General features: G+C 35.9%; 1 protein-coding gene across 1 annotated transcript in view; it reads left to right on the forward strand.

Moving 5' to 3' along the window:
• The window catches only part of MS3_00002536 (uncharacterized protein), a 103239-nt gene that overhangs the window by 15851 nt on the left and 71656 nt on the right, over window positions 1–15732 (forward strand). Inside the window, exons 6-10 of the mRNA XM_051210134.1 lie at window positions 569–873; window positions 3980–4189; window positions 4336–4509; window positions 11833–12161; window positions 14402–14552. Coding sequence (XP_051070084.1) covers window positions 569–873; window positions 3980–4189; window positions 4336–4509; window positions 11833–12161; window positions 14402–14552 — 1169 coding nt within the window. The remainder of the gene's footprint in view (window positions 1–568; window positions 874–3979; window positions 4190–4335; window positions 4510–11832; window positions 12162–14401; window positions 14553–15732) is intronic.

Here is a 15732-nt window from a genome sequence, read left to right on the forward strand (position 1 = left end):
TGAAATTGATTTCAATAGTTGAGATCGTGAGTCAATTGAAGCTAGACCACCATGGAAAACCTGGAAACACTGGACAGCCGTTTCACCCTATTGTGGGTCTCCTCAACTGTGCGCATCCACGACATATTCTAATTAGTGACTGGAGTCAAGAGGTATTTCCTGAAGTTTTAGTGAGAAGCAGTGACCAGTGGAGTTCAACCGGGTCTGTTATGAGATAGTAACTCATCGAAAACAATGGTGGATGTGTCGCTCGATTTTGTGGATTAGTTGAAGTTAGACATTAACATCGTTGGATGCCGGCTCAGTGGTCTAGAGGTTAAGCGTTCACGCTCGAGATCTATATGTCCCGGGTTTGAATCCTGCGAGGCGAGATCGTGGATGCGCACCGATGAGGAGTCCCAAAATAGGACGAAATGACCGTCCAGTGTTTCCAGGTTTTCCATGATGGTCTACCTTCAATTGACTCATGATCTGAACAGTTAAAATTACTATATTGTTCATAAAAATCCCTTCTGACATTAAAATTTATTTCAATTTATCACATGAAGTAAATTATGATATTTTGTAGATTTAACTATATCACTTGATCGATCTGTCAATGGTCACTGTTCTAATAACGAACCAGAAACAGTTGATAATTTAACACTGAATATGGTAAAATCTACTGGCCTACCACAGAGATCATCATTTGTATATTCTCGTCTAATATCTGAAGATTTATATCGTTCTGGTTGTGTGACAGATGTGTCAAGTTGTTTGAAATGTGCTGATAAAATAGGCTATCCAGTAATGATTAAAGCTTCTGCTGGTGGCGGGGGTAAAGGAATTAGAAAAGCGTTAACAAGTGCAGATGTTGAACGTTTTTTTCCTCAAGTTAGTGAATAGTTTTTCTGTGGTTCTTATGCTTAGTTACAGGAATGATTTATATAATATAATTAAAAAAAATTTAGTAATTTTCTTGATTCTACAACTTAGCAAACATTTAGAAATTTGTGTATTAAGCTTTTACCTACACTTACTCTCGATGGATAAAAAGTCATACGACCTCCTGGAAGTAGTTTACTTGAATACATAAGCCCTTGATTCAAAATTATATTCAGTCGAAATGAAAAAGAAAGTATATTACTGTTAAAATAGGACATAAATAAGAGATAGTAACAACCTTGTTGACAATATTATGGTTGTCAGGCAAATTCTGAAAACTTAAATTCTCATTTGTTATAAATTTAGATTTCGTTAGTTTTTTTTTACACACCTTAATGTTAATTATGTAAGAATCTCTTAAAGTTGATATAATGCTATTTTTTTTATAAGAGTCATATATATTCATCGTGAGGTTCTATGGTAGTGTTTGTCACTGAAAGGAGTAACAAAGAAGTACATTAACCTTATAAAGGCTCTCTACTCGAACACAACTGGTAGAGTGAGAGCTTATGGCGAACTGTCATCAGAATTGATTACCTCAAGTGGTATTTGTCAGTGCTGCCCACTCTCTCCATTCTTGTTTACCTTTTTCGTTGACGTACTTTTAGAGATAACACTTTCCTCGTCTAAATTTCCAAGGGTTGAACTTCTACCAGGAGATTCACTTGTTGACTTAGAATATGCCTATGACATAGTTCTATTTGGTGAAGACGCTGACAAAATGCAAAGTCTTCTGACCACACTAAGCAACAATGCAGGCATGTTCGGGATGCGATTCTCCCCCTCGAAATACAAAACGTTGCTTCAGGATTGAATTGTATCGACACCCGAACTAATGATAGGGAGTGAAGTAGCTGAGCGTGTCGATCGCTTCACTTAACTTGGAAGTCTGATCAGCCCTTGTGGTCTGGTGTGTGACGAAATCTCAGCACGGATACAGAAGGCTCGACTAGCTTTTGTCAACTTGCGTCATTTATGGGGTAGGCGAGATATCCGTCTATTAACCAAAGGACGTGTTTACTGCGCAGCAGTTTGTGCCGTCCTACTTTATGGCAGTGAAACATGGCCGGTAAGAGTAGAGGATATTCGTAGGTTACTAGTATTTGATCATAGGTGTCTTCGAAGCATTGCTCGTATATCCTGGGACCATCGAGTACGTAACACAGTTGTTAGGAAACGGGTACTAGGTAAGGATGGCAAATCAATTGATGAAGTAATGAAACTTCATCAGTTGAGATGGCTGGGACACGTGTTACGTATGCCCAACCACCGACTGCTTCGACGTGCGATGTTCCGTGGTGTTGGAGTAGGTTGGAAGAAAGCTACGGGCGGACAGACCAAAACATGGCACAAGTCCATGAAGTCACTGACAAGTGGACTGAGTCATGTTGGTAGGTGTAGACTATTTGGTGGGGGACCGTGAGATGATAGCAATCGGTGGTTAGAGGCTCTGAATGACATTGCTGAAAATCGTTTGTAATGGCGCAGGTGCATACACTCTTTGCGCTCTCCCAAATTCTAATCTCCTGAATCCTCCTTGTCTCTTTTTCTCTTTCCAAATTTATTTCACTGTATTATACTCTTTAAATAACATCTTCAAACACTAATTTTCCTGATTACTGCTTATGCTCTTATTACCTTTACCACTACAGGATTTGAATCGATAACTGCATCTCTGTGCTAATGTGGTATGGCAACTCGAACTGATGTACGTACGTACGAAGTTCTACGTTGTTACTGACTGACTGACTGACTGACATATATATTCACTCAAAGGAATTTCACTAGTTATTGTTACCATCTAGTTCGATATCGCGAAAACGTACGGTATATATTGAATACTCATAAAGTTTTGTCGAAAGACATATAGGAGCACTAATTTATTGACTTTATTATGCTTGTGATACGATGATCCAATAAAACCGGTCAAGTAATAGGTGAGAGATGCTGATGGGGTCAAGCCTTCAGTTAACGTTTAATCTAACTTGCTAATGATATAGATATGCGCTATTAGTTAAAAATCTGACTCAATTCTCTGCAGAAAACAGATATACATTTATATCTGATTCAAGTCAATTGGTAAAGACTTTTAACTTACTCTTGGTTTTCTCAATATAGTAGCATGTTGTGCTCACATATAGGAAGCGTATATATTAGCATCGAATTTGGACGACCTCCCGAACACAATAGTTTGCAATGTAAAGTAATGCATTATAATAAAATATGTACTTTAATTTAGTCAGTCGTAAACCATACGAATGCTTACATTATCCTAATTACATTGATTCGTAAATGATTTCATACATCCATAAGTAGATTGGATCCAAATCGTTTCATATCTAGATAGTTTTTGTACAATAAACTGACTTTTTGGATTTCTGTTTTTCTTTACAGTTAGTTTTCAACGAGATTCCTGTGAACTGGTAATTTCATTACAAAATAAATGCCCTGGTATGGCCGAGGTTGGGGAGAGTTAGCACTTCCTTTCAAAACGCTCTCACATGGCCACGTACATACAGCCACTGCCAAGGAAGTCTTACTCACTGCCTCTTCGCGACATTACTGTTGTTTACGAAATTAAGAGGACGAAAAGTGAATGTCTGGTGCTTTAGCCGGGTTGGTGAATATGTAAGATCCACCAATAGGAGTTGGAAAACTGTCATTCTAAACTAATGGTGTACATGGGCTCCAGAATCCTGAAGTAACAAATGGCGTATGAACCAATCGTTGGTCACCGGCTACCATTCGACTGCATCTCCTGATGTTGTTCTACTGCCTTGTGGGTCAGACCTTTAAGTCGAAGGCTCGGGGCGTGATCCCCTAAGAAATCCACCTGTTCCGGCCTGTGCATCCGGTCAGTATCACAGCCCACACACAAATCAAGTGACTTGTGTGGCGCATATGTATTCGGTGACCCTTTGTACCAATATTTATGTGTTCAAATAAATAAATGATTGATATACTGGACATTGCATTATGTCAAAAATTTAACTTAAAATTTATATATACAATGATCAAGGTTATTTAACATATTTATTGTTCTACCATTTTATAGGTACAAGCTGAAGTACCCGGTTCACCTATTTTTGTCATGAAATGTGCAACATCTGTTCGTCATTTAGAAGTACAAATACTATGTGATATATATGGTCAAGCAATTAGTATGTTTGGTCGTGATTGTTCAGTTCAACGAAGGCATCAAAAAATTATTGAAGAAGCACCTATTATTGTAGCTCCAAAAGAAATTATTGAAAAAATGGAACAAGTAGGAATTGTCTTGTTTGTTGTTGAAATTTCCGCCTATTTTTATTCTACCTATCGGTAATTTATTCACTTATTTTATTAAACATACAATTGTTTCATGAAATAGTAATCTTTTTTCTTTTTATGTATCATAATTACATTTTATAGGCTGCTGTACGTCTTTGTAAATTAGTTAGTTATGTTAGTGCTGGTACTGTGGAATATCTATACGATCCAGATTCAAATCAATTTTATTTCTTAGAATTAAATCCACGACTTCAAGTTGAACATCCGTGTACAGAAGTAGTTGCTGAAGTGAATTTACCAGCTTGTCAACTACAAGTAAGTATATATATATATATATATATATATATATATATATATATATATATATATATATATATATATTTAATGATAAAGTTCATGTAAATTCACTATATATTGAAACATGTTTAGTTCTCATTCTCTTAATATTAAAAAACTGGTTATAGCTTGATAGTTTAGATAGTCGGTTACCTATCAGTTGATCTTACACTCTAGTTTTCCCCCTTCAAAACTACTTCGCTTTGTACAAGTGAATAGCATCACTAACCTTCGCGTAAACAGGACAATTCAAATCCAATTACCTAGTTGTTTACTTCATAAGTGATAATCCAGACAATGCATTTCATTAGTCGTGTTTAATCAAAGTATTAAAGAAAAAATCAAATCAAAACGTCTCACATGTCTGTATCATCTCATGTTACCATACAAGAACAAAGCATATGGGAATCACTAAAAGATATATAATAAGAAGGTAAAGTAACGATAACGTCCACAACAGTTTAAAGACTAAACATAGATTATTTATCAGTTTAGGGGTTGTGGAGATTATTAAGTTCTCACTAGGGAATAGCTTCGTGAGAAAATTCTCGGAGTTCTGGTGAGAAGCTGTGACCACTGGAGCTAATCCATGCCGGGTAGAAACAGGTGTCTACCTCAGTACAATGGGAGATGGTCGCGCAATTTTGTGGATTGGTTGAGGTTACACATTAACACTATTGGATGCCAGCTCAGTGGCTCAGTAGGTTAAGCGTTCGCGCGCGAGACTGATAGGTCCTGGGTTCGGATCCCGCGAGCGGGATCGTGGATGCGCACTGCTAAGGAGTCCCACAATAGGACGAAACGGCCGTCCAGTGCTTCCAGATTTTCAATGGTGATCTAACATCAATCGGTTCATGATCTCAATAAAAAAAAGATTATTTAGTTGAAATAGATGTTATGAAATTGTAAAGTCTAGAGTGTGAAATGAAACTGAAACTTAAAATATTTAGAGGCACCAGTATAATTGGTTTGTGTAACTTGTTGTTTGTCTGATATCACAAATCAATTGAAGTCAGAAATGTGTATTATTGAATGTTAACTCAATGATTTAAAAGGTAAGCGCTTGTTGTTAGACCTGAAGATCTTAGATTAAATTCTTGGATGCTTCATGAACGCATACTACTGGAAAGTGTCAAGCCATTATGAAACACTTGTCTAATGTTTTTGGTTTTAATTTTCAATGATTACTTAACTACAGTCAGTTTATAATTTAAAGTATAAAATTTAAAAGGAGGAAAGCCATAATTATCATATGAATTGCATACAACAGTAGCTTTCACCTAACCATACAGCTGAAATAACGTACAACAACGATGTATAACTAATAATCTCAGTTATTTTAGAGTATAATATTTATTTATTTATTTTTTAACACATAGATATTGGTACCATGAGGCAACAAATGCATATGCGCCACACAAATCTCATTTGATATGTGTGAGGGCTGTGATACTCCCCGGGTGCCCGAACCGAAGCAGGCGGTTTTCTTAGGGAGCCACTGCTCGAGCCCTTCACCTGAAGGTCTAATCCACAAGGCAGTGGAGCAACATAAGGAGATGCATTCACATGGTAGCTAGTGACCAACAATTGGTTCATACACCATTTGTTCCTTTAGGATACTGGAGCCCATGTACACCATTAGTTTGGAATCAGGGTTTTCCAACTCCCCTAGGTGAACTCTCCATGTCCACTGACCTGGTTAAAGCACCGGACATTCGCTTTTCGTCCTCTCAATTTCGTAAACAACACCCACGCCACGAGAAGACAGTGAGTAGGACTTCCGTGTCAGAGGCTATATACGTGTGGCCATGTGAGAGTATTTCGAGTGAGATAGCGGACTCTCCCCACTCTCGGACATGCCAGGGCATTCGGGGGCTTAGAATCACGAAAACAAAATGAGAAGTAACCAAAAGACAAATTACATACCCTTTTATACATTCTAAAATATTTAGATAAGATATATTTATATATTGAAAATAAGTTCCGAAAAGGGTGTCGATTAAAACTGAAATCAATAAATTCATAAAAAATCTCTAAGGTAAAAAACTGGTAAGATCGTAATGAATTGTTGTCTCTATGACAATACAAAAAAAATTCACTACTATTGATGTTATTGTTTTGTTTGTTTTTTCTGTTTACATAAATCAAGATTTTCCTCATTTATAAATTAAAAAGTGAATTTACATAAAAAAATATTTTGTAGGTTGATTAGATACTATAAGTTTGTATAGGTTTCTTTCATAAAGATCCATTTAAAAGGGGCTACTTGGTTGGAGTCCGCGTGACTATCGTCACCAATGGTTGGAGACTCTGGGTGACATAGCTCAGAATCGACCACAATGGCGTCGGTGTATACACTCTCTATCTTCTCTTAAACTAAGAGATTAAAATCGCTTCATATCTTTCTTTCTACGAACTAATTCTTTCTTCCTGTACTATATCCTTATATGCAATCTTTCTTATATATATTACCACCTCTGAATTAACTATTTTTATGAATCTGGTGTCCATCTTGTTGTGTTAATGAGTGAGGTATGACAACTTGGAGCAATGCATATATGTGCCTGGTCCTATGTTGTACCTGACTGACTGATATCAAAGGGGTATTATTGCAAATGTAAATGTTATTTACATTGATAAATTTTTAAGATAGATTTTAATGTCTATAAATGCTTAGATTCAAACTGTATGCTATTCTGCGTAAATAATCTAGTTTGAATACGTTGTTGTAGTTTACTGGAACCTTTTAATTCATACTGCCAACTCTTTGTCCATCTTTTCTATATACTAGATCGCTACAATGAATTTACCGATTTTTAACTTATCTAGATTCGGTTTCTTTTAAAGAGCAATACATTTTTATATTCTAGGATAAGTGGGATCAATGAATTAGCTCAAGACTCTTAGCTACCTCTCCTTTCCATTGTTTGTTTTAGGGAGATCTTGTATAGGGTAATTGTGAACATTTCACTTTAAATTGAATCACTGAGACACCTGCGTTTTTTGTAGGTCTCTCGATTCAAGTGTTTTCAAAATAATATAGTAATACTTTGATTACTGTATTCTTTACGTAGAATGGAGACTTGATATCTGTGATTACCACATAAGCTAATGATGCCAACTGATTGATGTACTAAGCAAAATATCTATCTGTCTAATAATGTTGTTGCGAACGTATCGACTTCTGTAGTCTTACCCACATAAAATGGCTCAGATAGAACAAGTAACCTTGTTGTACTGCATTCGAACATACTCATTTAATTGCTAACGAAGTTAAATTTTTAGTCAGTTAAGGTAAATGACGGACTTAATCTTGGACGTTGTTTTGACCAATTCGTGAAGAATAGATGCATACGAACATATGGTTTTTGTCTTTTATTAAAATCTTAACGAATGGATTAAATTTTATAGCATTAGTTGTGTAGATCTTAGTAAATAAATGAGGAAACGTCTTGAATGTTTCACTGACATGCAAACGAGGACATTCCTACAATGATTACATTTTGTTAGTTGTTGAAAGTTTGAAATTCTTTTTCGACTTTGTCTACTATCATGTAGAAGGAAATTCTCTTCTTGGATTCACATGACAGTTAGTTTGTCCTCTGATTTATGATTTAGTAAGGGGCACTTGATGGTCGTACTCATCAATGTGTCTGCTTTGTTGGAATCACCGATCAAAGTTTAGTTGGAACTCCACTGTTGTGATGGGCCGTGTCCAAAACCTGATACTGATACATCATGTACTACGCAATAATCCCACAAATGACTACTTGAGCAAAAACGCCAGAGTGAGCGAAAAAGTATATTAAGCTACCAAATAAAATGCACAAATACTCATTTATATGTATATAGCTCTACCCCTTAGGAAATTAATCCGTTTCTTAGGCAATGAAATGCGCTTGTCCTTCAGGTCACTTCTAACTACCATCGATTAACCTTCTCACTAGGCTATTGCTGATTACTTAATCATATCATCCACCTATCAAATTGAGTAATGTTGCAGCTTCGAATTTGATGTGTCGCTTATGTTGATGAAGTCTTTCAGTCTTTTATTATGCTGATTCCTTTTTTAGAATCTACCATAGCTTTGCGTGTAACGTGATTATGTCCCTTGATTTTCTTTGCAATGAATTTATATTTCAGAAGAGGTTTTTGGATATTATAGTAATTTTACTAGTTGAGATCATGAGTCAATTAAAGTTAGACCATCATGAGAAACCTGAAAGCACTGGATGGCCTTTTTTTCCTATTGTGCGACTCCTCAGTAGTGTGCATCCACGATGTTTTTGTTCCGTTCAACTCTCCTTATGAACAACTGTAAGGTGTAAACTTTCAGTTTTTTCATATCTCTTCATCTCAGACTGATTTGCTGTCCTATCCTTTAGAGGGACGTATTTCCTGACGATCCGAATACTAAAATAATTTTCTTTATTTTAAACTTAACAATTTAAGTATGTCGTTTAGATGTATATTATGATAATAGAGAATATTTGTAGCTCATGTTGGGAATGTTGAATATATTGTATATTCTGAGTGTTAGTTGGTTGAGTTGTAAAGTTTTCATTGTCCTTCAAAGAAACATGATCAGTATGTAATTAAAAGAGAAATGAGCTACTGAAATCTCTCCATAATGAATGGACACCTTAATCTGTTAACTTGGAACAATCAATCCAATTTCAGGTTAACAGAGCAAACTGTTAGTTAATTATGAAGAGATTTTAGTAGCTTATTCTTCTTTTAAATGCATAATGATAATGTTGCCTCGAGGACAATCAAAGCTTTACAGTTAAACCAATCAGCACTCAGTTAACACGGTACGAACAAGGCGTATTTTTTACTCAATTTGATGAAACACTTGTCAAGAAAAAAATATTCTTGTAGTTTCCTGGGTTATTTTATCTCAACTATTGTGTTTCCGCCTCGAGGCTCTCTGGGATTACTGCCGATTCCAAGCCCGAATGAAGAAGGAGGGTAGGGCATGCGGTTATCGACTCTATACCGTAGAAAAATAACTCGCTAAAAAACTGTAACCGGAAAATTGTGTTTTTGTGTCTTCAAATAAATTATTAGAAGATTAAAGGTTTGAAAAAGTGTTACACTTATCTTGGAAGTCTGATCAGCCCTAATGGGTTGGTATCGGACGAAATCTCAGCACGAATTCGAAAAGCTCGTTTGGCTTTTGCCAACTTATGTCACCTTTGTCGAAGGCGAGATATCCGTCTATCAATAAAAGGACGAGTATACTGCGCGGCAGTTCGTTCTGTTTTAATTTACGGCAGCGAAACATGGCCTTTAAGAGTATAAAACACCCGTAAGCTACTAGTATTTGACCACAGATGCCTTAGAAATATTGCTGGCATCTGCTGGGATCACCGGGTAAGTAATAGTGAGGTTAGACGCAGGGTATTAGGGAATGATGGTAAATCAGTTGATGAGGTTATGAATTCTCATCGACTGAGATGGTTGGGCCACGTGTTGCGTATGCCTGAACATCGATTACCACGACGTGCAATGCAACGGGTGTTAGAGATGGTTGGAAGAGAATTAGGGGCGGCCAAACCAAAACGTGGCATCAGTCATTGAATTCACTGACTTCCAGTCTGAGCCATGTTGGTAGATGCAGACTACTTCGTTGGGGTCCGCGTGACTTTCGTAACCGATGGTTGGAGACTCTTGGTGACATGGCTCAGAATCGATGGATCACAATGGCGTCGGTGTATACACTCTTTGTCTTTCCTTAAACTAAGAGATTAAAATCGCTTCATATCTTTCTTTCTATCAACTAATTCTTTCTTCCTGTACTATATCCTTATTGCAATCTTTCTTTTATATATTACCACCTCTGAATTAACTACTTTTATGAATCTGGTGTCCATCTTGCTGTGCTAATGCGGTATGGCAACTTGAACCGATGCATATATGTGCCTGGTCCTACGTTGTAGCTGACTGACTGACACTAATGATTTATGTTCATATACATCAGCTAACTACATTATTCATCTGTACTCATCATCTCAGGTTGGAATACATATATCGATTGGAAATTTCAGTTGAGATTGAATGTGTTTGAACATATCTGATTGAAACAAATGTTTATTAGAGCGAATAGTGTTTAGCTATTGTTTATTTAGTCACAAATATATTACTAATAAAAACATCTTTAAAACACATCTGAATACTTTGTATTTTACTTTCTATTCGTGCTTTAAGTGTTTTTCTGAAGATTTGTCTTCTACTGTTAATTGTTAACTATTGATCAGTGAGCTATGAAGTATTGGTTAAATACTTGACTTTGAATTAGTAGGTATAACGTTTGAACCCATGTGCTTTATTTACTCTGGTTTGAGCATTTGAATAACATGACTAGCCTTCATACAGGCAGTGAGGCTCAAGACCTGCCATAACAAACAAGGTACAGTAATTAATCAGTGACGTTTACTAACTGATAGGTTGTACTTATCAGATTGAATTATTAACTCATTTGTCTTAATTTAACTTGTAGGAGAATTTATACCAGTGATATCAGTGATCGGTCTGCTTAACTGCGTATGTGACTGATTAGAGCTTAAGTTCACGGTGTAACTGTCCATTGTTGGAAATACCTTGGGCAACCTTACAGCGTCACTCTATTGAGTGTTTAATGTTACTAGTATCGTCCTACACATTACAATTTTACCTTAAAAAATGTATAACTTGGTCCGTGCTTATGTCTCGCTTTAATTGTGCTATATTCTTTGTTATATAATTTCGTTTTCTTTTCTGTGTGCGAATCAAAATGTATCACATACCTATGCTCATGTGCCATCTTCAGAGCAAACCGTAGGTCGGAGTTGACAAACAATGCATGCTATTGGATAAGGCTGATTATATAGTTACGATTTTAACCTATATGTTGTTGTCTTAGGTCAGAAGGATATATGCGTATATGTACCAATAATCTTAGCATGCAGTGTTCCATTTGCTAATCACAGTTTCTTAGTCTCCTAGTCTAGGTTGGATAAATGAATTAGAAGCATGTTTATCTGTAGTTGAATCGGACAACTACAGAACGCAACAGATACTTCTTGAATTAACAAACTACTATGGAGTCTTTAATCTTTGTCAAAATCAATACATCGTTGAATTTTGTTCTCGTAGTACATGATTATTTGACACAGTTATGTTGGTTTTAAATTCCTTTGTTTTAAAATCAATGTTTTCTATGATCAAAATGTGTTTCGCTCAACATTTTCTTATTCTTCAATTCACCGATTTTACTAGTTTTCTTGTATACCATTTCAATCACCTTGTTCCTTTTTTTAGATTGCTATGGGTATACCTTTACATCGTATCAAAGATATTCGTGAACTTTATCTAGCTTCTCCATGGTCTGATTCAATTATTGACTTTAATGATTCAACTATTAATCGTCGTCCACCTAGTTGCTATGTCATTGCTGCTCGTATTACAAGTGAAGATCCTGATGAAGGTTTTAAACCACGTCCTGGTGGTGTAAGGGAATTAAATTTTCGAAGTAATCAATCAGTTTGGGGATATTTCAGTGTTAGTAGTGCAGGTGGTATACATGAATTTGCTGATTCTCAATTTGGTCATATATTCTCAGCAGGTGAGAATAGAGAACATGCACGCGAGTACGTTTAACAAATACATTTTATATTTAATATTTATTGATACCAATGATAAAGTATTAAAACCATCGTAATTTATGAAGTATTTCCGATACTTGTTTTGAGTTGAATGGTTAAATATCGAGTCAATAACTCACTAAACAAAGTATCCTCAGTAAAGTTTTCCCTATGGAGTATCAGTTAAGAAATACTCCTCAATCAATCAGAATGGGTTTTGTGGGGAGTTTTAGAAATTTCACGGATTGAAATCATGAGTCAGTTGAAGCTAGACCACCATTGAAAACCTGGAAGCACTGGACGGCCGTTTCGTCCTATTATGGGACTCCTCACTGGCAGTGCGCATCCACGATCCCGTACCACGCGGGGCTTGAACCTAGGACCTACTGGCTTCGCGCGCGAGCACTTAACCACTAGACCATTGAGCCGGCATCCAACGGTGTTAATGTCTAACTTCAACCAATATCACGAAGTTGCGCCACCGTACACCATTGTCTTCAGTGAGTTGTTATCCCATACTAGGACGAAACGGCCGTCCAGTGCTTCCAGGTTTTCACTGGTGGTCTAGCTTCAACTGACTCATGATTTCAATCCTCAATCAATATTTCCCTTTAACCGCTATTCAAGTAGTTTTTATAAACTTTGATTTCTTTGTGAGGTAGAGTTGTAATGATATTTCATTGTATTATTACCAGAGTAAAAATAAAACTATTTAACACATAAATACGATTTCAGACTTTTAGTAGCTACGAATTCACTAAATTCTGTTTTTCCAATGTAACTGTTGTAGTAGGTAAATGTAAGTTTGTGTAGTCACTTGGCAGTATGACATAAAAAACATACCTATCAATATATATATATATAGCTTCAGTAAAGAATTGTAGGACATGTTCTGGTTAATGTAGTATTAAATCTTCGGTTGATTTTCCTTATAACATTTTTATCATTGAGTTTAAACTGAATAAAAATGGTTATTATCAGTTTAGGGGTTGTGGAGATTGTTAAGTTTTTGATTAAGATCATGAACCGATTGATGTTAGACCACCATTGAAAATCTGGAAGCACTGGACGGCCGTGACCAGTGGAGCTAATTCGTGTCGGGTAGAAACAGGTATCTACTTCAGTACAGTGGAAGATGGTTGCGCAACTTTGTGGATTGGTTGAGGTTAGACATTAACACTATTGGATGCCAGCTCAGTGGCTCAGTAGGTTAAGCGTTCGCGCGCGAGACTGATAGTTCCTGGGTTCGGATCCCGCGAGCGGGATCGTGGATGCGCACTGCTAAGGAGTCCCACAATAGGACGAAACGGCCGTCCAGTGTTTCCAGGTTTTCCATGGTGATCTAACATCAATCAACTCATGATCTCAATCAAAAATGGTTATTTTGTTTACTATATTTTTTAAAGGTTTTATAAGTTCACATTTTTATAAAAATGTATTTGGATACCATTTGTCGCGCAATCCCTTCTTATCACTCATTATTTCAATTTTTGTGTAAACAGTATATTTTATATTCTGTTTTATAGGATATTGTTTTTATTAAGGCCTTTTTGTGATGATTCACTGTGGAATATAGAAGTGATATGAAGGTCTACTTTCTTAATATTTTGATTTATTGAACTGAGAAATAAGACAGTGGTTTAGGAAAATGTGAAAATCGTACATCAAATACATTATTTGTTGAATTTTCTCTTGTAAGCCTCATTGTTCCTTCATTTCTATTGTTATATTGATTACTTTCAGTTTCCTTTTCTCTTCTCTCCATTCAAATCTTCTCAATCTTCTACTCGCAGATATTGTACTTCCGACTGGTGTAACATACTATTTATATATGCAAACACAAGTAGTATGCACCACATTATTGCTACTACTACTATTTCTATTGTCAAGGTCACATTGATAAGAAAGGTGTATATGAATTTACGGTTGATTCGACATTTTATAAAATGATTTATTAACAATATCGTTGATTGTAATTCATAAATAGTTTTTGAGCAGCGATTCTACTGAGCACTATACATGTACTATACATGTAGTGTAATATTTGATTACCAAAAACATCGGAAGCATTGGAATGTTTCCTGTAGTCGATCCTTACCTAACATTTACATAATCCCTCATACGAATACGTAAACTGTCATGTCAACACATTTTCGAGGCTCTTCATAACCTTCTTTTCATTATTTGATAATTTTTTTTTTAAAAGTTTCGATGGCTTTTAATTCTTTTTTTTTTCCTTCGAATAGGAATATGGTTCTAGCATTAAAGGAATTATCTATTCGTGGTGATTTTAGAACAACAGTTGAGTATCTTATCAAAGTGATGGAATCTGAAGCTTTTATGAATCACAAGATTAATACAGAATGGTTAGATGCACGAATAGCACAAAATGATCAAGTAAGATAGTTATTTTTAGTGTTTTACATGAGTATGGAATCTTTTGTGTATTGTATTTAAAAGTCAAACTATTTTACTAAATAGTTGGCACTTGTTCTAAGCAGTTTAGTTAGGTGCAAATACTCTGGTTGAGATCCATACAAACGTGATCAAGAGTTATAAATATCCTATCTTCCTGTGGGAAACGTAACGGTAGAATGTTATTGTGACATTGTAAAAAGCTTCCATGACCTCCTGAACAAAGTCTGTAGAATCTCTAAATAGGTTAGAAAAGTTTCATTTCCCATAACGTGTATTTCTTGACCATTGAGATAAGGAAAAAAACATGATGAGTTTATCGATAAATTTTCCTGAGAAGTTTAAGAAGTGGTTAACTTATGGTAAATATGCACATCTTCATCGCTTTTTTAGAGCTCTTTAAAGAATTACAGTTATCTATTAACTCCCTTGAGTTACTATGTCTCTCTGCTCCATATTTTCTTCCGTTGCTATATTACTACCATGAAGTGGAACAATTGTTTAAGTATTCAGAATCCACTCACTGAGTCTTAGGTTTGAATCTTGCACCATCTTTTTCGGTTTTGACAACTGGTTAGTATGAGTAACCATCACATGTAGAGTGTGGCTAGGACTAAAGTACACTAATCTGCACCGTCGTAAATAAGTTGACTGTTGGGAATATGATACATTTTTATCAAAAATATGACAACATTGACACAATAATATAATATTACAACAGGTTCTTTTAAATCTATTTTTATCTGGCTATATTCTCATAATAGTAATAGTGAGGATAGACGCAAGGTAATAAGGAATGATAGTAAATTAGTTGATGAGGTTGTGAATCTTCATCGACTGAGATGGTTAGACCACGTGTTACGTATACCTAAACACTGATTACCACGACGCACAATGCTGACTATTGTTGGGAATAGTTGGATGAAAGTGAGGGGCGGCCAAACTAAAACATGGCATCAGTCATTGAAGTCACTAATTTCTGGTCTGAGCCATGTTAGTAGATGCAGAATACTTGGTTGGGGTTCGCGTGACTATCATAACCAATGATTGGAGACTGTGTGTGACATGGCTCAGAATCGACGAGAATAGCGTCGTTGTATACACTCTTTGTACTTCCCCTAAACCATGAGATTAGAATTACTTTATACCTTTCCTTTAAATT

Source organism: Schistosoma haematobium, chromosome ZW (assembly GCF_000699445.3).
Source record: "Schistosoma haematobium chromosome ZW, whole genome shotgun sequence".
NCBI classification, from domain to species: Eukaryota; Metazoa; Platyhelminthes; class Trematoda; order Strigeidida; family Schistosomatidae; genus Schistosoma; species Schistosoma haematobium.